This window comes from Balaenoptera physalus, assembly GCF_965194825.1.
Source record: "Balaenoptera physalus genome assembly, chromosome: 13".
NCBI classification, from domain to species: domain Eukaryota; kingdom Metazoa; phylum Chordata; class Mammalia; order Artiodactyla; family Balaenopteridae; genus Balaenoptera; species Balaenoptera physalus.
Window position 1 is genome coordinate 39,755,225 of NC_138892.1, and position 24,694 is coordinate 39,779,918.

The following is a 24,694-nucleotide window of genomic DNA, read 5'->3' on the forward strand; positions in this document are numbered from 1 at the left end:
AACAGAATAGAAAGCTAAAACATAGCCATATATAAAAATATAAAGATGGCATTTTGAATCAGTGGTGAGGAGATAGGGGTTGCTTAAGAGCCCCTAGGTGTGAACCTGGAGGGGGTGCTGAGCTCCTCCCAGGGCTGTTACTCATACAGCCTCCCGCCGGTGTTGCAGTTCTGGGTTAGTCCATTTCTGGGGCTAGAACAATGGCTTACCCTGAAAAAATCATTAGATTCCAAACTCACTCCCTATACAAGAAATTAAATATGAGATGAGTTAAAAAGTTTAAAAAAGTGAGATGGTAAAAGTTAGAAAGTATGTATGTTTATTAGATTTTTTAAAAATAGGAATATCCACGAATTCCGGAATTCATGAACTTTGGAATTCATGGACTTTTTTTTTTGGCTGCACCGAGCGGCATGTGGGATCTTAGTTTCCCGACCAGGGATCGAACGTGCGCCTCCTGCAATGGAAGTGCAGCGTCTTAACCGCTGGGCCACCGGGGAAGTCCTTGTGTATTAGATCTTAAAGTAAGAAAAACATTTTCTTAACATAAAACCACGGGGAGAAAATCTCAGAAGGAAAACTTAAACAGAATTAAAAGGTGAGCTAGAAAAAAAAAATTGACAATAAAGGTTACCATCTTATTATATGAAGAGCTTTTGGAAATACTAAGGAAATGAATAAACCAGTATAAAAATTGAGAGAGGATATCAGTGAAGAAAGTGAAGATACATAAATACATAAAGCCAATAAAAAGAGAGCACAAGTTCATCCTGCTCACCTAGGATTCAGTGAAACCATTATTTGCCTAATATGTTCGGAGAGAGTTAAAACAATAATAATAAGGGTAAGACAACATTAACCTTCTTGGAGGAAAATTTGGCAGCATGTTTATAGAGCCATAAAAATTAGAGATAGGCACACAGATTTATATGAAAGGCTATTTAGCTTATATGTCCTACAACATAGATCTGATTAAGCAAATCTAATATCATACTATGCAACTACTAAAATTTTTGTTGAAAATGAAGAGGCCATACAAATAGATCTCAAAACAAGATGCCTACAATTATATGGATTTAAGAAAAAAGAAAGAAAAAATTCTACTACAATGATTTGTACCAAAGTGATGACAGTTGTTTATTTTAAGATAAAGGATGATTTTTAATTTCTTCTTTTCTCTATTTTAAAAGTTTTCTTCTAATGTACATTAATTTTGTAATCAGGAAAAATCTCATTTTCTGTTTAAATAAAAAGTACCCAACTATAGTTTCTAAGTTATGATTGTTATTATTATTTGTTGAGATTGCTGAAAGTGAGAATGCTGCCTGCCTCTCTCATTATGAATATTGTTGCTCTTTAGAGAACTTGACACTGCTTAGCCCTGAGATCTGATGGGATCCCAGCACGAGGTAGTATGGTTGGATTGTCCATGGCTGAGTCATATCTGATAGGATTGGTGTAGAATTTAAGGTGGGGGAGGTGCTTTAAAATTGTGGAAGGATGAAATTCTGTTTTCATTTCCTGTTTTTTGGAATGTTATATTTTCAGATTCTTTACAGATAAGATTTCATTTTTGTCTAAAATGCTAACCTTCGTGCAAACTCAGCTTTTATATCCATGAAATCAAAGTACTTATTATTAGTATCAATATATTAGCAAGTTGTTAGAAAGCCTAATTCAGTATGATAGATGAAATTCATTGCTAATTTACAAAGTTAATCAGGATGTTTAATAATTAGTCTGGAAAATTCATACATTTTGTTTCATCTAAAAATTTATTTATTTATTTATTCATTTATTTAATTTTTGGTTGCATTGGGTCTTTGCTGCTGCACGCGGGTTTTCTACAGTTGCTGAGAGAGGGGGCTACTCTTTGTTGTGGTGCACGGGCTTCTCATTGCGGTGGCTTCTCGTTGCGGAGCACGGGCTCGAGAGTGCAGGCTTCAGTAGTTGTGGCGCACAGGCTTAGTTGCTCCGCGGCATGTGGGATCTTCCCGGACCAGGGCTCGAACCCATGTCCCCTGCATTGGCAGGCGGATTCTTAACCACTGCGCCACCAGGGAAGCCCCATACATTTTAATTTATCCCACTTAGTTCCCAAACTTTCTAGCTTAAGGCTGTGTGTGTGTGTGTGTGTGTGTGTGTGTGTGTGTGTGTGTGTGTGTAGCAGTTTTTAAGCATTGTGTTATATATGTGGCTTTTTCAGCTATCTAATGAGAGGAGAGCAGTCATTTGTTTATTTTGCTCAGTTCTTTTCACATAAAGATGCTTATTAATTTGATCTTACTATTCTTTTTGTTATGTTGTAAAGTTCCTTTTGTTTAACCATTTCAAAAGAAACCTCTTGGCTTAGGAACAGGGAGGGAAGGTAAGGAATAGCTTGGCAGAGGTTGAATGATGACAGAGTGGTATATGCTAGATAAAGGACTAATGGAGGATGAAAAGGGGTATTACCAGAGGGGGAGGCAGATAAAGCAGCAGTAGTACTCATAGGATGGCATGGTCTCTCTGAAGAAAACGAGTGGAATCTAGCTTAACTCCCCTAATACCTTTCACGGAAACAGTAACTTTTCATTTTGGAAAGTACAGGCACTTATCCACATTCATGGTTTGTAACTGTGTGATCCCAAATACAGACTTTTTTCCCCTCTCCTGGAGCTGTATAGTTTTTTTTCTCTTCCCTAAAAGCCTTGCTAAGATTGCTTAAAATGCAAAGGGAAATCAGCATGCTTTTAGAGCCACATTTATATGATTTATTGTACATAAATACAATTAAACTTACTTGGCTGTTTAGTTCTATTGTAATTCTGTTCCTCATTCTGATTCATATGTTGAAAATATTGTGCTATTCCCTGGTGTTAGAGTTTTCTAGAGAAGTAATTATACTTTGCAAAAATTTACTGAAAAACTGAAACACCTAAGGAATTTTGGTGGATTCCTTATATTAAGATCAGATGTTCATAGGTTACAGAGACTGAGGCATTTGGGAAGAAGAACATGATATTACACTTTTGGGGAGGGATTCTGAAAATTAAGGAGACTAGTATTTTTAAATGGATTTTATGAACTATTGTTAATAGTGTTTGGAGATGAATGAATTGTTTAATTCATTTGTAAGACTTCTCACTTACGAAAGGGAACAAATGTGAAAAAAGAAAAAGGAATGTGAAGCAATCTCTAGCTGAGATCTTCCAAGAACTAGATAGTATACCACACAATTTATTCTAGTTATGAAAGTGTCAAAACTTGGCCTCAGCATTTATTTTATTAAAAATTAATTTTAACAATTTTTAATGCATTTGAAATATTTTTTAAAATTGTATTTTCTTTAGTTGTGTGTGCATAGTTTCAGATAAATAATAGTTGTGAGTGATGATTGTCTGTTGAGCTTACTTACTGTCCAAGAATTCTTATTAAGTAAAAAGTTCTATGGAATATGCTCTTCTCCATATATTAGAAGCATTTAAAAATGTTAATACAAGTTGTGTTTAAAGTAGGCAAATGGTATGTTGGTTGCTTTTTCTGGATTCCTGAATTTTGTGGAGTTCTGCTTTTTCAAATTAATAGGGAAAAGCTACCATGAAATGGATCCTCTTTAGTTATTTTAGTCTATGAACTTATTAAATGTTGATTTATTAAAAACCTTTTTTTGGACTGATAAAAGTGTGCTTTATTAGTCAAATACCACAAATAGTTTTGCTGTCAGTGACCTTTTCCAAAATGTTGAGCAACTTTAAAAAAATAAGACTACTAACAAATGAAATACCATGTTCTCTGGATTTTAAGGGTAGTTGTCTTCCTGGAAAAATCCGTATGTATTTTAAAACCCTGGAACCTCCATTTCCCCATCCCCCCGCTCCCCCACACCACCGCCCCGTAAAATGTGTTTAGGCTCAGATAATTATAAATAGATTTTTCACCTGCATGACTTTTTGGTATTACATTTTACATTTGGATGGGACGTGGGTCAGTTCTATCTTAGAGGGACTAATTTTTCAAATGCAAGATATCCATTTCATGCTTCTGATCCATAAACAAGTAATATTTCTTAGTCATCAATATGACCAAAAATGCCACCACAAAATTCCATGCCTTGTAGGGAGTGGTATTGCCTGAATAAGAATCATTGGCCTAGAGCATTGTGGCCAAAGGAGATAGTTGCTCCAGAGAGGTAGTCTGAGAATACACTAATCCTACCACCAGGCCCAAAGGTATGAAAGAACTTCAAAAACAAAAAGCTTCCAGTTGAGTGAGCTACAGGGGAAAGGGCTTTTTCACAGAGCCAACTAGGTTTCATCCTGTAGCTGAGGAAAGCAAAATGTTAATCAGCAGGAATTCCAGAGGGCACAGAGGAATGATTTGGAAGGGAGAGGAAGGACATGGGATTGGGTCAGATTAGGAAACGTACAGAGTGGTATGGAAATGAGAGTCTGTACAAGTGAATGGGTGAGACCTGGGGAAGTTTGGTCTGCTGTCAGTGACTGAAATAAACATGGAAATGAGACCTGGTAGAATTCCTAAAAGTCCCTTTAAAAATGGGGGAAAAAAAAAAAAGTAAAAATGTTAACATACACAGAATACAGAGTAAATGAACCCCCCTTATATAACTGTCATCCAGCTACAGCAATAGTCAACTCATAACCACTCTTTTTTTCCCTGTAACTTCCAGTAATTCTGTGTTCTGCAAAGTGATCCAAGACCCTCACGAGATAATGTGAAACCAAAGTTTCACAAGAAAGTGCTCACTGATATTTTCTGTTCTGTTCCTTTTCTTTTTCTTCAAATAAACTCTGGGTTGCAGAGCACTAAGTGGATTTCGTGACTGATGAATAGGTTACAACTGGTAGTTGGAAAATTGAGGTTGAGGTTTGTAGTTAGACTGCTTGGGTTGGAGTTCTGACTGCACGCCTCAACAACTTTGTGTCCTGTTACTTAATTCTAATCCTCACATCCCTCTTATATAAAGTAGTACCCACCTCCTAAGGTTTTTGTGAAAATTACCTGTATTTGAAATACTAGATATTAGAGCTTAACAGTGCTCTACACACCTAGAAAATATTCAGTTACTTGTAGATGCTATTACTATTTTAAGTGACCAACCTGGGATTTGAATCTAGGTCTCTCTGATTCCAAAATCTGAGTTCTTATATTTTTTTAATCTAAAATATAACTTACAGACAGTTATAAATTTAAAAAAAGAAAATCAATCTAGAGATAATGTGTATTTTTCTTTTTATCATTCATCATAGTATTTTTTCCCACTCTACATTAAATTGCAAACATTTCCATTTCTTTGAAAAGAGTTTTCAAATAATATTCCACCATTTTGCTCTCTAGAGGCAGAAATGTTATGCTTCATAGGAAAGATACTTACCTAGTTCTAGTTATTTAGTCAGTGCACAGTCAAATTTTATTGCTACTTTTAGAACTTTATTGTGAGAATTTTGGTCAAATATAAAAGTCAGGAGAATGGTGCAGTGAAGTCCCCCATGTCCACATCCTTCAGCTTCAACAGTGATCAACTCCTGGCCAGTTTTGTCTTACCTATACCACCACACACTACCCATTCTATCCCTATGTTATTTTCAAGCAAATCTCAGATGACTTATTATTTTATTCTTAAATATTTCAGCATATGTCTCTAAAATATAAGGAATCTTTTTAAAACAAAAGAACAATATCGCTATCATACCTAAAAAACGTTGAAAATAGTTCCTTAATCTCATGAAACTCCTTAGACTTAATTTCAAATTTCATCGTGTTTCAAACTGTCTCTTAAATGATTATTTAAAAAATAGTTTCTTTGAGTAAGGGTGCAAATGAGGTCAATATTTTCGTATTCGTTCATATGTCTTTTGAGTTTCAAATTTGTGGCTCTCTTCTCCTTTTCCCTCTCTCTCCCCTTCTTATAATTTATTAGTTGTAGGAACTGGCCATTTGTATTTTATAGTTACAACAGGGATCAGCAGAGGCTTATTTCTATATGATGGAGAGCTGAGAATGGTTTTTAAAGTTTTTGTTTTTTTTTTAAAAAGCAACAAACCTTATGTAGCCCCAGATGACTGTTTGCTCTGTGGCCTTTTATATTCCCACAGTCTGGATTTTCATGATTGCATCTCCATGGTCTTGTCTAATATACTGTTCTATTCCCTCTATTTCCTTTAATTGGTAGTTGGATCTAGAGTCTTAATCAGACTTAGGTTCAGTTTTTTTTTAAACTCATTTTATTTGTTCAATACCTCTACGATATTTCTTTCTTTGTTAAGTCATGTTTATTAAGGTGTCTTTTACATATAATAATATGCTACTGTCTTAAGAGTGTGATTTGATGAATTTTGACAAATACACACAACTGGGCAAACCACCGTGAGAATCAGGATATAGAACACTTCCATCATTCATTCTGCCCCTTTCTAGTCAGCCCCCTCCCCTCAGGCACAGCTTCTGACAACCACTGATCTGCTTTCTGTGACTATGATTTTGCTTTCTCTAGAATTTTACAGAAATTGAATCACACAGCATATAGTCTTCATTTCCTGGTGTCTTAGCATAATTCTTTTGTTACTGAGTATATTCTGTTGCATGGCTGTACTACTCTTGGTTATCTGTTCACCAGTTGATGTACATTTGGACTATTTCCAGTTTTTGGCTATTATGAAAACATTTTTTTTGTTCAAGTTTTTGTGTAAGTTTTGAGTGAATATGTTTTCATTTCTCTTGGTAACTAACTAGGAGTAGAATTGCTGGGTCATATGGTAAGTGTATATTTAAATTTATAAGAAACTGCCAAACTTTTCCCTATATGACTATGCCACTGTTAGTTCCTACCAGCAATATAGGAGACATTCAGTTGTTTCAAATCCTCATTTAACACTTTAATTTTAGTTGGTATTTGATTTTATTATTCCAGTAGGTAGGTAGTGATAGCCCATTGTGGTTTTCATTTGCATTTCCCTAATAAGTACTGATATTGAGCCTTTTTTTTCATGTATTTATTTGTCACCCCTATATTTTCCTCGGCAGTGTTCAAATTTTTGCTCATTTTTAATGATGTACTGGAATTTATCCTAGTATGTGGAATAAATCCAATTTCACATTAAAAAATATATAGTTATCCAGTTGTCCCCAAATCATGTGTTTAAAAAAAAGCCCATTCTTTCCCACCAGTAAGAGTTTCTACTTTTATTGTAAACACAATTTGTCTATTTAGATCTATTTTTGAACTTTTCTGTTGTGCTCCTATGAAGTACAGTTTCTTGAATCCTAACTAATAGGACTTTAAAAATCCGTTTTCTTTTTATTTGGTTACTTTGTCAGATCTGAGCAATAATCTTACATGTTATAAAAAATTATTCAAAGTAGCTTCTTTTTTTTTCAGTGTTGATACTTCGTTATTAGCAATGAAAATCATACATTTCCTTTTTTGTTCTGAGGTTTTATTTGTTAAAATATTAACACTCTAAATGTACCTTTGGGAAGAGCAAAGAGCTTGCTGAGAATTAGTGATGCTTATTATTATCATTTCATAAAATCGGACTTTTTGGTTTGTTTCAAATAATTGTTAACTCAGTTCCCATGCAACTTCCTCTCTAATCTGTGTGAAAGGAGAGAATAACTTTTACATGTTTACATTTATCTATAAATGAGAGCTGAGAAGAGAGGTAGGAGATTCAGTCCCACATTATTGTTGTAATTATACTATAAAATCAGTAGCTATTTTCTTCTCATCTTTTTCCCTCCCAGGTAAAAAACTTATAATTCATAGAAAGAATCTTTAAAAAATATTTAGGGTTCTTTTTGGTTTTCTTTTTGCTAGTACTTATTTAAAGACCAATTCTCTCTCTCTCTCCCTTAAGGATACCAGCCAGCTTCTGTGCTTAGAAAATTATTAATCTTTGCAAGAAATAGAAGATGTCTTTACCCACCTTTGTCTATTAACTCAGTCCCTTTTTGCTTTCAGTCTTTTCTTATTTCTCACCATTTTGACCAAGTTGTTCCTCCAGGTGTACTTATCCCCCGTTAAGTAAGATAGTTTAAGGAATTTGTAAGATGCTTGTTGCTAAAAAAAACTATACTGGTTTCTAGAAGAACTTTGGAGGGAAATTGTGATTCATCAAGTAATCCCTATTCTAAAAGCTTCCTGGAAAGTAAGATGTACACACTCTCCACAGAGATAGTATGTGTGATGAATAGGTTCCCAGGTTAGTGGGTAAGAGTGTTGCCAAGAAAAAGAACATTCAGAATTTTAACTTGGGGTGCAACAGTCCATCTCCCTTATTTGTCTCATCTTGGTAACTCATTTATCAAACATTTGCTGAAGTTTATTTTTTCTGCTTTCTTTTAATGCTGGTGAGTCTATATTACTCTATGATTTAAGAATTCATGCTACTGACATTTGATCCTACGGTCAGGGATTTTTACAGCCCAGGTACCAGAGAATGATTGCTTTCACAGAGTAGAAGGCTAGATGAGACCGCTTTTTATTCTTTCTAGAGCTTATAGTCTTGCTGACCTCTTGTCTCAGTACTATGTATTGAAGAATTTCTGTACTCCATTCTCTTTTCTGTTCTAGTATCTTTATGACATAGTTTTCGATGTTGTGGTTTTACACATTTTAATGTTAGAGTGAGTGTTCTGTCATAACTCTCTCTTTAAAAGTAATTTTTCTGGATGTCTTATGTAATTATGCATCCAGATGATCCACCCTTACTTTCCAAATAAATTCAACTTATGAATTGATTTACAGATTATTGACACCTTCAGTATTAGTTTTTTTCTTAAGAAGAGATCTTAATTTATATCACTCAGTAAAATTTTATAGTTTTTTCATAAAGTTTTTTTAGTTTATTTTTATGGTTACTATTAAAATTATATAATCTAACTAGCTATTGATGTTACTCTGAGAAGCTATTTATTTCTGTGTGCTTAATGAAAAACCATCTTAAGGAACTGTAGTAATTCTAAAATATTTTTGACAAAATTATATCATTTGAAATGATGAAAATTTGCCTTTCTGATGCTGAAATCTCTTATTCTTCCTCCCTAGTTTTACCAAATAGTACTTCCAGAGTGATGTTAACAACCCTGTTGATAGTGGACACCAGTGTCTTAAGTCTGGCTTTGCTTTTAAATTTTGTTGATATTTTGGCATAAAACATGATACTGTCTATTGGTTTGAGAAAGTCTTTTTAAAAGTCCTGAGAGAGATTCGTTTTCTAATCAGGACTAATTTCTTAAACTTTGGTACCCGTTACTAGATTCCTTTTATTGATTCTGTTTCCACCTAAGATACATCTTTTTTTTTTTTTGGCCATGCTGAGAGGCTTGAGGGATCTTAGTTCCCCGACCAGGGATCACACCCGGGCCCCGGCAGCAAAAGTGCTGAGTCCTAACCACTGGACTGCCAGGGAATTCCCAGATACATCATTTTTCATAGGATCCCATTGCCTACTATGTTGTTTAGTCTCTCCACTTTTGGTCCCTGTTAATCAGAACTCTGAATTGCTGTATACAGGTTCTTTTCCCCAAATCAGTTTCGATCATGTTTTACTTATATTCCAGGGAATTGTAGCACTATAACATGTTTCAGTGTTATGTAATGAAAAGTCCAGACTTCTTAGGCTCTTTATTATCTGTATTTCTTTGTGATCAGAGCATATGCCTTTCCAATACTCACCTCTGTCAAGGACTTTGAAGGATCTGAGATATTACCCTGCTCACAAGCTAACGAGTTAGCCTGCTATGGTTTCATGGATCCTGGCAGAAGACACTAGTATCCTGGGGGTCAAGAACAGTTTGTTACTCACAGCAATAGCGGTAGCCACAGTGTTATCATTTCTCTTGTACCAGTTACCTAAGCCCCAGTTCCCAGAGGGTGAGAAGAGGGCCAGGTGATACCTGTACACATAGTTAGTTGCATTACAGGAGAGACCCTAAACATTCTCTGGAATCTCAGCCCACTTGTTTCTTTAACTCATCCCTTCCATTCTGCCCCCCAGCTTTCCCTCCACATCATCCTGATTTAAGACTCCGTCTCAGACAGATGCTTTCTTCCATACCCCCGCCCCCCGCCACCGCTGTGGACCTTGTGTCTTTGAATGTGCTGCTTATTTTCTGTGTTCTCCTATTTCAGATGCTCCAGTGATCCTTCTTGGTTTGCACAGTGGCTTCAGCCTTTCTTTTTCTCTTTGCACAATTTGTAAATACTATTGTCTTTCCTGCTATTCTGTGCTTTGGTCAGTGTCTTCGTGTTTACAAATTGCCGGCAGAGATATTATTTATTTTTTGTCTCTTACAGAACACACACAGGCAGTGTATTGGTTAAGAATGTGTTCAGTTACAAGGAACAGATGACCTATTTCACAGTGGGTGTAATGGATAGAATTTAGTTTCTGTTTATGGGTTGTTGGTTTTGTTTTTTTTATTAACGTAAAAAGTCTGGATAGATAACACAGGTGGTGATTCGGTTTTTTAAACAGCACCCTTTCATGTGAGCTTTTCCATATGCTCGTCCCATCATCTGAAATTCTCTTTTTTTTTTATATCTGCATTTCCAAATTAAACGCATTTTTTAAACTGTAAATTCTTCTACAGAGTGTTTGTAGAAGACTTACTCCCTAGGTGAAGATACTCATAGGGCTACAAAGGTAGAAAATGGCCTTTAACATTAAGTTATCTGCGCACGTACACACACACACACACACACACACACACCCCTTCAGTGGCCTTTATTATTAAGTTATCTGCACATGTACACACAGACACACACCCCTTCCCGTTAGACTCTACATTCCATGTCTGTGTGGTGTATCTTTTGTTACCTTCCAAAAAGTGCTTTAAGGTAGTCCATTTACTTGAAGATTGAATGATGAAGAAAGAGTGAACCCTACCTTTAAGCAAACCTTGTCACTGGTAGTTAGAGCCTAGAGCCTAGAAAGATGTTGACAAGGGTGTGAATGTGGAGGTTTGGATTTTAAGCAGATAATTTAGTTTATAGGAATTAAATGTACCAATTGTTGAAAGGAACACTTTTATTGTGAAGTTTCTGTATGCTTAGTATTTCTTAATGCTATCAAATGTATCTTCACGTACTATCAAAACATTTTATTAATATTAATAGAAGTAAAATGGAAACTATTCTTTCTTTCAGTGCTTAGATGAATATGAAGATGATGAAGCTGGGCAGAAAGAGCGGAAACGAGAAGATGCAATTACACAACAGAACACGATGCAAAATGAGGCTGTAAGCTTATTAGAGTCAGGAAGTTCCTATCTGTTACAAGTGAGTATTTAAAAATTCTAGAATGTCACTAGCTATTTGAACAATAATTTTTAAGTTACTGTTAATAATTTTTCCAGTTTCATTTTGGTTGCATCAACTCCATTTAAGTACTTTCAATGGATTTAACCAGTGATTTTCCTTATATCTAAATAACTTTTTGACGTGAGCAGTATTTGGTCCTTAGCTCCTGATCAATGAATACTTACTGACTAAGCAGGTTTAAACAGTATCCGTTGTAAAAATAAGCAGGAAAAATAATTACCCTTTGCTCTTAAAAAAGTAAGGATTAGTGAGTTTAAGTGAGTGGAGAGTACTGTTCTAGGCTGATATTTGCATTAGAATTATGTAGCAAATAAAGAGTTGAATAACAAGTGTCTACCAAGTCAGATGTTTAAACATAATAATAAAACACAACATGTAGTATTGTGAATTGCCAGAAACATCCATATTTCTGTGTAATTATAAAATACTTTTTAAAACAAAATTTAAGTCAGTTTCCAATTAGCTGTTATCTTGGCTTCTTGTAGCACAGAAAATTGGGAGTTGTTGGCATTGGGGTGCCTGAGTTTAAAGCAAATCACTCTGCAGAATCATTCCATATAAACTGTACTTTGGGAATTATCTTGATATATCTAATCTTAAATTAATTTGATGACATTTTGAGATCGTAAGCTACTGTGTTGTCTTTTCAGAGTTCCAGCTTTGACTTTTTAAATGCATTTTATTATGATACTACTCTAAAAGGAGTTTCCGAGCAGGACACACATCTCCCTGTTTTACTGATGAAAAAAATGAAATGTAAACTTGTCTATTAATTTGCAAGGTTATGATAGAAGGCGTTTGGCAGAGAGAGGCAAAATATTTTGAAGTGGTTTGGATGTGAATGCAAAACTTCTTTTTCCTCTGCTCTTTGAGGCAGGTACATTGATGTGAAGAATGGTAATGTGGGTTTGTCTGTGCCCCTACTGCAGTTGCTACTGCTAGAATACCCTATTATAACATAGTGTAAGCTAACCAGCAGTGCTTCTCTCAGCACCTCTGTGACTGTTCATAATCTAAAGTATCTTTGTATCCTTTGTTTTTGTGTATTACAGCAAAGTTGAAATTAAATCTGTGCCTATTCCAGGTGAAGAAATAGGCTTAATTTATTGGGATAGAGACAATATAGCATTTTGATTGAGTCTAGAACTGGTTTCAGTTCTTGGTCTGTCACTTAACATCAGGCAGCAGCTTTTGGAAAGAGGGCTGATTTCTTTCTGTTCCTTACCCAGTCAAAGCTGAGGAGCCTAGTGTTTAGTTTATTTCCAAGTTTACACCCAGATATGTAGCAGTCTCTGCTGATCCGGGCTCTCTGAGGAGCTTTCTGCCTTATCCAGTTTATCTTCTTTCCTGTAGCTTTTCTAATCTCTTCCTAGGTCCGCCCTTCATTTCTCTCATTTTTGTTTATTTGTTTGTTTCATTAGCAATTAGGATGTAACTCACTGATGGTCTTGGTTTTAAGTATGTATATTCCAGGCTATGTGCTTAGGGTGAAAGTGAGGCAAAAACTCCTGTGGATCCCAAATTGCCACATTGAAGTTGGAATGGGAACAGGAACTTTTCTGTCTACATAGTTGACCTCTCTCTGAGTTACTACCTAAACTCACATATTCTATTACTCAGATAAGATATAGATTTTATTTATAACTCCAACTTCAAAAACAACAAAAAGAGAGAAAATATTGGCATCATTGGTTGTTCTAAGGCTTTTTTTGAATAGGACAGAGAGATTTTGTTTCTCAGCATTATGTATGTGAATCAGTTAAACAAATTTTTTAAAATGAAGAATGAAATGGGAACATGAATTTGGCATAACAGTAAGCTCTGTGAAAGGTTAGAGTGTTTTAAGTTTCTGTTTGGCATTTTTCAAATAATATGGAGTAGTGGTAATAAAAAATGAGCCTTTATATTTTCTTCTTACATTTTTAGCTATGATTTTACACATTTTTAACCATGTTTTTTTCCTAGATAATATGCCAGTTTTTAAAGTAATATATTAATTCTCTGATTAAATAATACATGATCAGTTAGAAAATTTGAAAAAAATGAAAATATAAAAGACAGGGGAAATTATCTAGTTTGGTCTCCTTATGTATTTTTATGAACTGTTTATTAAATTTTAAACTTTAGGCTTAATTAATTTTAAAAGAAGCATACAGTCACATGCTGAAAAATGCAAAAAGCATAAGAAGGTGTATGGTAAAAAGTCTTCCTCAGCTACCTGGTTACCTTCTTTGGAGGCAACTAGTGCTTTCTTTTCTTGCACATCCTTCTAGATCCTTCTCGAGGTAGTCCATAAACAAATTTATGTCTATATGTGTGTATATATATGTCTATATATGTATTCACTAATTTTTAGCACACTGTTTTGCATCCTGTTCTTTTCATTTAATATTGTGGAGTACATAAAGAGCTTCCCTATTATTTTTTTGTAAACACAGAATATTCTATTTTATATATGTATCATAATTTTTCTAACTAATTTCTATTGATGGTCATTTAGGTTATATATAATTTTTTGCTTTTACAAACAATGTGGTGGTGAAAACCTTTCAATATATGTTCTTTTGCATATGTGTGTGTAAATCAGTAGGATAAAACCCTAGCACTAGAATTTCTGGGTGAAAAGGAATGTGCATTTGTAATTTTGATGGTATTGCCAAAATTCTCTTCGTAGGTGTTATAGCATGAACATTTTTTTTCATGTTATTCAAAGCTCTTTGTGTATTATTTTCAGTGGTATAGAATTTTCTTTGTTAATGTGTATAATAGGTGACACAAATTTCCCATTAATAGAAATCCTCAGTGGTTAAACTTTTTTACTATTGTAAGTCATACTGGAATTGACATCTGTGGAGATTAAGCTTTTTGTGTTTTGAATTATTTTCTTTGGCCAGATTACCAGAGATGAACTTATTGGGCCAAAAGCCGTAACGCATTTAAAAATTTTTTATTTATTTATATTTTGGCTGCATCTTGCAGCTTGTGGGATCTTAGTTCCCCCAGGGATCGAACCCTTGCCCCCTGCAGTGAAAGCACAGAGTCCTAACCACTGGACCGCCAGGGAATTCCCCATAATGCATTTTAAAGATTTAAAAAATTTCTGATACATACTGCCTAAATTACTTATGAAGAAAAGTCTATCAGTTTATGTAAACAATGTCGTTTTGTGAGAGGACATTTATGAGTTTTATTTTTCTCCTTTCTTTGATTATTTATTGATTTGCCTTTTAATACAATCTCAAGTTTACTGAAAAGTTGCAAGCACTGTACAGAGAATTTTTTTCCCTTAAAATGTTTGAGAGTAAGTTGCTAACTTGATGCCCTATTAACCCCAATACTACACTCTGTGTTTTCTACAAACAAGATCTCCTACATAACCACAACACAGCTCTTAAAAATAGGAAATTAAAATTGACACATTCTTTTACCATCTAACATATTCAGCCATCATCAAGTTTTGCCAGTTGTCCCAATCATGTCCTAAATTATAGCAAGAGGGTCTAATTCAGAATCACATGTTCTATTTAGTCACTATATCTCTTTAGTTTCCTTCAATCTGATACCTTCTTTCCTTAACTTTCTTAATGTTAACACTTTTTAAGATTTATAGGTCATTTATTTTGTGATGTGACCTTCAGTTTGGGTTATCTAATATTTACTTATAATTAGATTCAGGTTGTATGTCTTGGTCAGGAATATCACAGAATTGGTGCTATGTTTTTCTCACTGTGTATCCTATCAGGTGACACATGATTTTAATTTGTTCCATTGCTGATGATGGTCACTTTGGTCATGTGATGAAGGTGGTATTTGCCAGGCTTCACTGCGCCTTCTTAATAAGTATTTTGTGGATAAGTGCTTTGAACCATGTAGATATCTTAATCTCCATCAAACTTTCTATTTATCTCTATCCATTTATCTATCATCTATTTATATCTGTATATCTGTATCAACTCATTATTACCTATTTTATCTGATGGGTTTTACTTACCATCTGTATTAGTTTTCTGTTGCTGCTATAACAAATTACCACAAATTTGGTGTCTTAAAATGACACAAAATTATCAACTTACAGTTCTGTAAGTTGGAAGTCTCATTGGACTAATAAAATCATGGACTGAAATCAAAGGCTAAAATCAGGGCTGCATTCCTTTCTGCAGGCTGTAGGGGAGAATCAGTTTCCTTGCCTTTTCCAGCTCCTAGCGGCTACCTGTATTCCTTGTCCCTCTTCCTCCTTCAGAGTCAGCATTGTGACCTTTCTTCTTTGCCATATCTCCCTCTGACCTTCTTCTGCCTCTTTCTTCCACTTTCAGTGACCCTTGTGATTACGTTGGGCCCATCAGATAACCCAGTATAATCTCCCTATTTAGTGGCATTTATTAGCAACCTTAATTTCCCTTTGCCATGTAACCTAATATATTTGAAGGTTATAGAGATTAGAATGTGAACATCTTTTGAGGGTCATTATTCTGCCTTCCACACCATCATTATTTATTTTAATAGTCACATTATCCCAAATTTGGCCAGTGGGAGCCCCTTTAACCTTTTGTATCCTTTGCTACGTCTCCATCATTCTTGGAATACTTCTTTGTTTTCTGGCGTCATAAGATAATGTAGACTCATCTTTAGCTTCTTACTCCAGTCTTGGAAGCTAGCAGCTATTTCTCTCAGGAGCCCTGATTCCTGTTACTGGAAAATGATATTGTGAAGCAGAGGTCTGGGCTGTAGTTATGTTCATGTTATTGAGATGTCACCATTCGTAGTCCCGCTCTATGTACAGACCTACTGTGTGTGTCTATATGTACATGCATGTGTATACATATCTGTTTGTCTGCTGCCTGCCTACCTACCTAGCTAACTACATCTATCTATGTAGATCCTGAAACTAATTTATACCAACATGGCCAATTCTAATCTAATATCACAAGGCTTAAATCTAGTATTTGTAACTCTCTTTTGTGACACTGAGGAACCTCTTTCCCGTTATTCTTAATGTGTTTTCTTATTTCGTCAATTCCCCTATATGTAGCCTATCTCCCATTGCCACTCATTGCCCACACTTACGCCCCCCTCACTGCGAGTGGGTTCTGACGTCATGCACTGCCTTTACCCTGTGCGTGAGCACTCTCTTCGCTTTCTTCAGGCTTGGCATCCCTCGTGAAGCTGCAGGACGCCCTCTTTACCCTGCTTGAGTTGTGACTCCTCACACCAGTTCACCCCCTCTGTGGATTCCCTCCTTACCCTGCTTAGCTTCTCCACCCTGTGACAGGCCGCTCTTCCCTAGGGTCTTCCTTTGTTCCTGCTCAGACTGAGACCTCATGCTGGATTACTCCTCCATGGGACCCCTTATCACCTGATTAGGTTTTGACACCTCCAGGCCAGGCTGCCACTCTGTGGACACTCTCTTCATCCTATTTGGGCTCCGGCACATCAGCCCTGGTCATCCCCTACAGAGATGCTCTCCACACCTTGCAAGGGCTGTGAATTCTCCACGCCAGGCTGCCTTTTTGAGGGAGCACCTTCTTTACCCTTCTGGGGCTCTAAATCCCCATTTTGGGCCCCCCTCATGAATGGATGACCATCACACCCTGCTTGGGGCTCTCAGTATCCCTTCACGGGACTCCCTTTCTGACCTTGCCTCAGGCCTGCTAACCTGACTTCCCTTTCATGCTTTGTAGACCCCTCCTCATTCTGCTCAGGCTCTGATTTCTCATGCCAGGCTAAGTCCCCCTGCTGTGTGGATGCTGTCCTCAGTTTTCTTGGACTCTGATTCTCTTTGCCTAACAGCTCTTCTTCATGGAGTGTTCTGGTATTCTGAAACCCTGGTTGGGGCCACCTTGTTTCCTCCCTACCTTGCTCTGCCCCACCTAATGCCTTTAGGACTAAGTTGTTCAGGAAAGGTGGGGAATGATGAGCTTTTCCTTTTTTTTTTTTTTTTTTAATTGAAGTACAGTTGCTATACAATATTATACAAGTTACAGGTATACAATATAGTGATTCACAATTTTTAAAGGTTATACTTCACTTATAGTTACAAATATTGGTTATTATTTAGTTTTTCCTTTTAAAATCTTTGTTAGATAATGTTCTTATTTTATTCTCATTTTTAAAGTTATTTTATCAATTGTACATTACAGATATTCTGTTCTGCATTCATCTTCAACATTGTATCTTAGTACATTATGTATACCAGTATAGGTATTTTAAAGTTAGTCCTGAGAGCCAGTTACCATGGTATACCATAGTTTACCGAGGCCTATACTGAAGTTATTCAAGTTTATTTGAATAACTTCAGTATTATTTTACTATATTCTACTGGGCCTGTATTTGTCTGATCATATTTCACATATGCTTTTATATTCATTTATACTTTACAAGTTCTGATCTGCCACTGCACCTGTAAAGACAATGTTTGTGGAATTTCCTTATTGACCATTCTAAGCTTGAATGAAGCAGAATGTTTTAGTTAAACTCATAAAACAGTTCGTGCTTTGCCAACATTTTCTAAGCTCTACATAGGTCTTTCCCCCTCCCTTTTGTAATATAAACCATCCCATTACAAGAAAGATTATTTCAGGAAAAGTATATTTTAAATCAGTTGTATAATAAACTTTAGGGTTATTGGAAGGTCTAATTACATAGTCTTTGAAACTTTTAAGACCAATATAGTCTTAGCATTTGTATTTTTTACAAGCAATTTCAGTGATATTGAAGGTATTTCTTCTCCCTCCCGCCCCACGTTTAGAATGGAATTTTCAACTTTAACAGTTATAGTAATTATGAAGTTATCACTCTTTGCTTGGAAGTCTTTGTGGTCACAGAAATATAGAGGGCTTCTAGTTAACAAATCTGAGGTTTTTATTTGTATAGAATTTTGTATTAATGTATAGAAACATCAAGAATTTTCCTCCTTAAAGTTATAAGGGACTCTTTTACTGCACTATAGGGGCTGATTTTTTTTTTCTATCTAACATTTCAGTTTCCTCTTTTTGGCAGGGCATAGAGATCACTTTAAATTCCATCTGTAAATGTGAGTCTTGAATACACATGAGAAGCAGGCTACCACTCCTCCCAATCTCTGCTAATATTAATATAGTCTATCCAATTTGGGGAACATTCCATTGTTAAGCCATGGAATTTTTTTTATATATATAAATTTATTTTTTTATTTTTTTATTTTTTTTAATTGCTGCAGGGTGCGGCTCAGTCATCGGTACGTTGTTGTTGTTGTTGTTTTTAAATTAATTTATTAATTTATTTATTTTTGGCTGTGTTGGGTCTTCGTTTCTGTGCAAGGGCTTTCTCCAGTTGCGGCGAGCGGGGGCCACTCCTCATCGCGGTGCGCGGACCTCTCACCATCGCGGCCCCTCCCGCTGCGGAGCACAGGCTCCAGACGCGCAGGCTCAGCAATTGTATAAATTTATTTTTTATTTATTTATTTTTGTCTGCATTGGGTCTTTGTTGCTGCGCGCAGGCTTTCTCTAGTTGTGGTGAGCGGGGACTACTCGTAGTTGTGGTGTGCGGCCTTCTCATTGCGGTGGCTTCTCTTGTTGTGGAGCACGGGCTCTAGGTGTGCGGGCTTCAGTAGTTGTGGTACGCAGACTCAGTAGTTGTGGCTTGCAGGCTCTAGAGCGCAGGCTCAGTAGTTGTGGCGCACGGGCTTAGTTGCTCTGCGGCATGTGGCATCTTCCTGGACCAGGGCTTGAACCTGTGTCCCCTGCATTGGCAGGCAGATTTCCAACCACTGCGCCACCAGGGAAGTCCCTAAGCAATAGAATTTGATTACTAGAGTCACTGTGAAATAACATTTAGTTACAAAATGTATAATCTAATAAAAACTGTATTCAAATCTGACCAATAAACAGTAAGCTTAAGTGTTGTCTAATAAAAAGCATATTCAAATCTAACCAATAAATAATAAGCTTAAGAGTTGTTGGTCTGCTTTAGAATCTTAGCTCTTGAATATTAGTTATACAGAAATAGGCTTAAATCTAATTGTTTATACATCTTGGACATGAGCATGGAGTAATTTCATCAAGTATGTCCGAGTTGTAATTTGATCAGTTGCACCAAACTAGCTGTAGAGAAAATACCGTAAAACTTGAGATATGTTTTAAGTGACTAGTTGTTTAAAAAAAAAGCTGTGAGAAATGTAGAAAACAGATATTATACAACTTATTAGTATACTTAAATGGAAACTTACCTGATAACTGACTTTAAGTCATTTATAGTTGGGTCAAAGTATAACATTAGTATAATGCCACGACAGTGTAGTGTTGCTGAAAACATCCTCCATTTCACCTTTCTGTGTTTATTAAAATTCTACTCTAGGGCTTCCCTGGTGGCGCAGTGGTTGAGAGTCTGCCTGCCAATGCAGGGGACACGGGTTCGAGCCCTGGTCTGGGAAGATCCCACATGCCGCGGAGCAACTAGGCCCGTGAGCCACAATTACTGAGCCTGCGCGTCTGGAGCCTGTGCTCCGCAACAAGAGAGGCCGTGATAGTGAGAGGCCCGCGCACCGCGATGAAGAGTGGCCCCCGCTTGCCGCAACTAGAGAAAGCCCTCGCACAGAAACGAAGACCCAACACAGCCAAAAATAAATAAATAAATAAATAGTAATTTAAAAAAAAAAAAAAATTCTACTCTAAATGTGTATTAGTCTTAGGTTTTACCATGTTAGGGGAAAATGCCTACTTTAAGCCTCAGAAATATTATTTATTGCCAGGTTGTTTCTACCAGTACAATCAATATATCAGTTAGTTACCCACAAATCAGTAAATGCAACAAGGGCTATTCTTATTTAGCAATTTTGCTTATTTCATTGCAGCAAGAGATAGTGTGGATAATCAAGCTGATGTCATGTTTTGAAATATTTCAGTTATAACCAAAGTGAGAGAGGTGTTATGTTTTGGAACTTAAGGCATTATTAGCATTTTTTCTAATGCATATTTAGACAGATATCATTTAAAGTCTGTGCCTTAAGTTTTAGTTCATATAGAATAAGATTAGGGACTTCTATGAAAGAAAACCTTGATAAAATGTTAGTTGGAGTACTGTTTGTGAAACTTAAGGGGAAAAGTTCCATATGAAATCATTATTATCTACATTCAATAAAATGTACTTTGAGTGCGTATACATAACCTTAGTATTTCTTTCTGCTTTATCTAAATAACCAGTGATTAAACATTTAAATCTAGTTACTGTGGTTTCAAAAATAGTTTTAAAGGGACTTCCCTGGTGGCGCAGTGGTTAAGAATCTGCCTGCTAATGAGGGGGACACGGGTTTGAGCCCTGGTCCGGGAAGATCCCACATGCCGCGGTGCACCTAAGCCTGTGTGCCACAGCTATTGAGCCTGCGCTATAGAGCCCACAAGCCACAACTACTGAGCCCGCGTGCCACAACTATTGAAGCCCGTGCGCCTAGAGCCCGTGCTCCACAACAAGAGAAGCCACCGCAATGAGAAGCCCGCACACCACAACAAAGAGTAGCCCCCGCTTGCTGCAACTAGAGAAAGCCCGCGAGCAGCAACAAAGACCCAGTGCAGCCAAAGATAAATAAGTAAAAATAAATAAATCTATAAAAGAATTATTTAAAAAAAAGCAATGGTAATTGTTCCAATATTCTCTATCAATAGTTTTATATAATACGGAATTGTGTGCTTATACACATACCCAAACTGATATGTCATTTTTTTTTTTACTTTACAGGAGCCATCTAGAACAGTTTCAGGCAGATACAAAAGGTAAGAATCCTTAAGTTATGACTAACAACATATTGTAGACATCAGTGTAATGTCTTCCTGACCATGGCTTAACTAACTAGAACTGTTTCAAGCAGCTGTTTGAAAAATAAGAAACCTTAATATTGTGCTCTTAAAAAGAAATTACATCGTAGGCAGGAGTGTAATGTCTTTCTGACCACGACTTATTCTGACATAGTCTGCAGTCTTTGAACACTGCACACACCATGAATTTGTAAGGGTTTGATGAACTTAGCAAAAGAAAAACTGAGTCATTTTCCCTTGTGTATTTAAACACAGAAAATACAGATATACCATCTGTATTAGTCAGCTTGGGATACCATAACAAAATACCATAGACAGGATGGCTAGAGCAGAAATTTATTTTCTTACAGTTCTGGAGGCTGTAAAGTCCAAGATCAGAGAGTCAGCGTGGTCTGGTTCTGATGAGGGTTCTCTTCCTGACTTGCAGAGAGTTGCCTTCTTACTGTGTCCTCAAATGGTGGAGAGAGAAGGGGTGGCTTCCCTGGTGTCTCTTTTGATAAAGACACTAATCCCATCATGAGGGCCCCACCCTCATGACCTCATCTAAACCTAATTACCTCCCAAATGCCCTGCTTCCAAATATACCATCACATCAGGGTTAGTGCTTTCAGCATATGAATTTTGGGAGTATCCAATTCATTCTGATTTTAGTTCATTCAGGCCACTATAACAAAATATCACAGACAACAGAAATTTAGTTCTCACAGTTCTGGAGCCTGGAAGTCAGAGATCAGAGTGCCAGCAGGGTCAGGTTCTGGTTGGTGAAGGCCCTCTTGCCAGTTGCAGACTAACAGCTTCTCACTGTGTCCTCACATGGTGGAAGAGGCTAGAGAGCTCTGTGGGATTTCTTTTATAAGAGCACTAACTCCATTCATGAGGACTCCACCTTTGTGACCTAGGCACCTCCCAAAGCCTCACCTCCTATTACCCTTACATTGGACGTTAGGATTTCAACTGAATTTTGGGGGGGACACAGACATTCAGACCCTAGCAAGTCCATAGCACCAGCTATACACAAGGAGTAATGCTTTTGTCAGAAAATGTGTTTGAGTGTGTGTGTGCACATGTATAGGAGGAAAATCACAATTAAGTATAAGTTGTTTAACGGAGATGACTGAGATATTAGCTTCTGTCCCTGTTGAAGCCATGAAGGTTGCAGAAGGTGTGGTCATGCTTGTGCTAATAATTATGGAATAATGGTAAATCTTATCAAGTGCTTATAATGTCCAAGAAGCTTTACATAGAGATCTCATTCAATTCTCAAAGTTATCTTGTAAAGTAGGTACTGTAGGTATAATATTTACTTCCATTTTGTAGGTGAGGGAAGTGGGATAAAGAGGTAGAATCATTTCACTGTGGTTACGAAGCTAGTGAACAGAAGAGTCTGGATTTTAACTTGGGCAACCTGACTCCAGAACCCACATGCTTGCACAAGACAATCTACCTAGATTTATACATAAAAAACCTGTGTCTTCCCCTACTTTTATGTTAAAGTTTAAAATATTTGGTTAAAAGTTGTGGTTATTATAATTCATCTAAAATAAAACATTGATTAAGAAGAGCTCTAATTTTAATACTAAGTTATTATATAGATAAAATTCAATGTTTAACTTTCTTTTAAATAAATTTATTTATTTTTGGCTGCGTTGAGTCTTTGTTGCGGTGCGTGGGCTTCTCATTGCGGTGGCTTCTCTTGTTGCAGAGCATGGGCTCTAGGTGCGTGGGCTTCAGTAGTTGTGGTGCAAGGGCTTAGTTGCTCCATGGCATGTGGGATCTTCCTAGACCAGGGCTCGAACCCATGTCCCCTGCATTGGCACGTGGATTCTTAACCACTGCGGCACCAGGGAAGTCCCAGTGTTTACCTTTTAAAAGAGATAAGAAGGCCAAGGTAATCAACAATTGACTAAGTAGGTCTGATATGTTTGCCACTGCTGCTGATTTATTTTCATTTCTGAGTAATTTTGATGTAGATATAATGAAACTTGTGCTTGGTAATTTTTACTTAACATGAATAGTTTAAACTGGAAAGAATCTTTTTTCTTTTGCTAGCAAGCATTGCCAATCAAATAGCTTTGATTTGGCCTATTTCCAGGCCACATTTTCAAACCAAAAGAGTTTTGTTTTTTTTTTTTTTTTCAAGAGTTTTTATCAGTTTTTGGTTTGGGGAATAAAAATAAACTTCAGTAACTTATCAAGTTTGCTGTATCATTCATACATATTTAATCCTTATTAAATTATAAACCTTAAATTATAATTGGTACTTTTCAGATTTGCATTCTTTAGTTAGAATCATTAGGGGAATAACTTTCTTACAAATCTTCATCAAAAGCTTTATTTATATATTGTGTTAAATTAGGTAGAAAATTGATTTCACATGGTGTATGTTTTTATTTTTAAGCTTTTTTTTATTGGAGTATAATTGCTTTACAATGTTGTGTAAGTTTCTGCTGTACAGTGAAGTTAATCAGCTATATGTATACATATATCCCCTTCCTCTTGGAGCTCCCTCCCCTCCCCATCCCACCCATTTTTAGACCATTATTTTACTTGTGACCTGTTCATATACTTGTTACTTCTTTTATTTTCATAGCCTAAAGCACATGGTTTGTTACTTTTCAGCTCTCAAAGGTTTAGCCATGTTTAATACTGTTATAAAACAAACAACAAAAAAATTTTTTTTTAAGTTTCTAGTCATTATTCATGGACTCATAGCAACTCATAGTTGAACACACACCAAATAAAAACAAACACAAAATCTAGATCTGAAATTATCAATTCCTTATCTAGAGGAATTTGTTATATTGTATATCAACAGTTCATTACTTTAATCTGTCAGCAAGTTGTAGCAAAGACTGGAGAATGTATGTTTTTTGGAGAGGGTGTCTGCTGATTAATGGGGGTGAAAAAAGGAGGAATGTGCTAAAGGATAGAAATTTGGCATTATATGTTAGAAAATATTTTCAGCAAACCAAATAACCTATGATACATATACGACTAGACAAACTTAAAAAGTCATTAGAGGGTACAAGCCACCCACAAGACTAGTTTGTGTGTTCTTGTAAATTACGGATTAAATATTAAATTTTTTCTTACAAATATCAAGGATGTACTTTTTAAGCATTGAGTTTGTTAAGCAGTCACTGTAGTTAAGCTCTATTTTATTGAATCAACTCCTGTTTACCTAGAACGTCTCTTAACATATTCACTGAACTCCTTTTTAAAACATGTTTAAATAATTTGGATAATTATTTGGAGGGGGGGGTCATGAAATTTCTGAAACTCAAGGTTTAAGAAAGATGGATCAGTGGTCATGTATTTTGGGGTTTTTTTTTCCCCCAATGTGTAATCTTCTTAGTAGAATGTTTACTTGGTTAAGTTTATAGTGATCTCTTTAGAATAATTCATTATACTTAACATACCAGAAATGAACATGTATGATAGCCGCTAACTGGAGAAACTTAAATTTCTAACAATGAGATAGGTTATAAGCTATAGCATATTAATATAAAGTTACAATACAGGCATTAAACTGATTCTTTAGAAAACCATTAATTATAGGAATTAATAATTATAGGAAAATTATTAC

The 24,694-nt window shown here is 36.1% G+C and overlaps 1 protein-coding gene across 1 annotated transcript in view; it reads left to right on the top strand.

The window, feature by feature from the left end:
- Nucleotides 1-24,694, top strand: part of PAWR (pro-apoptotic WT1 regulator) — a 105,843-nt gene that overhangs the window by 59,669 nt on the left and 21,480 nt on the right. Inside the window, exons 2-3 of the mRNA XM_082419062.1 lie at nt 11,150-11,281; nt 21,032-21,066. Coding sequence (XP_082275188.1) covers nt 11,150-11,281; nt 21,032-21,066 — 167 coding nt within the window. The remainder of the gene's footprint in view (nt 1-11,149; nt 11,282-21,031; nt 21,067-24,694) is intronic.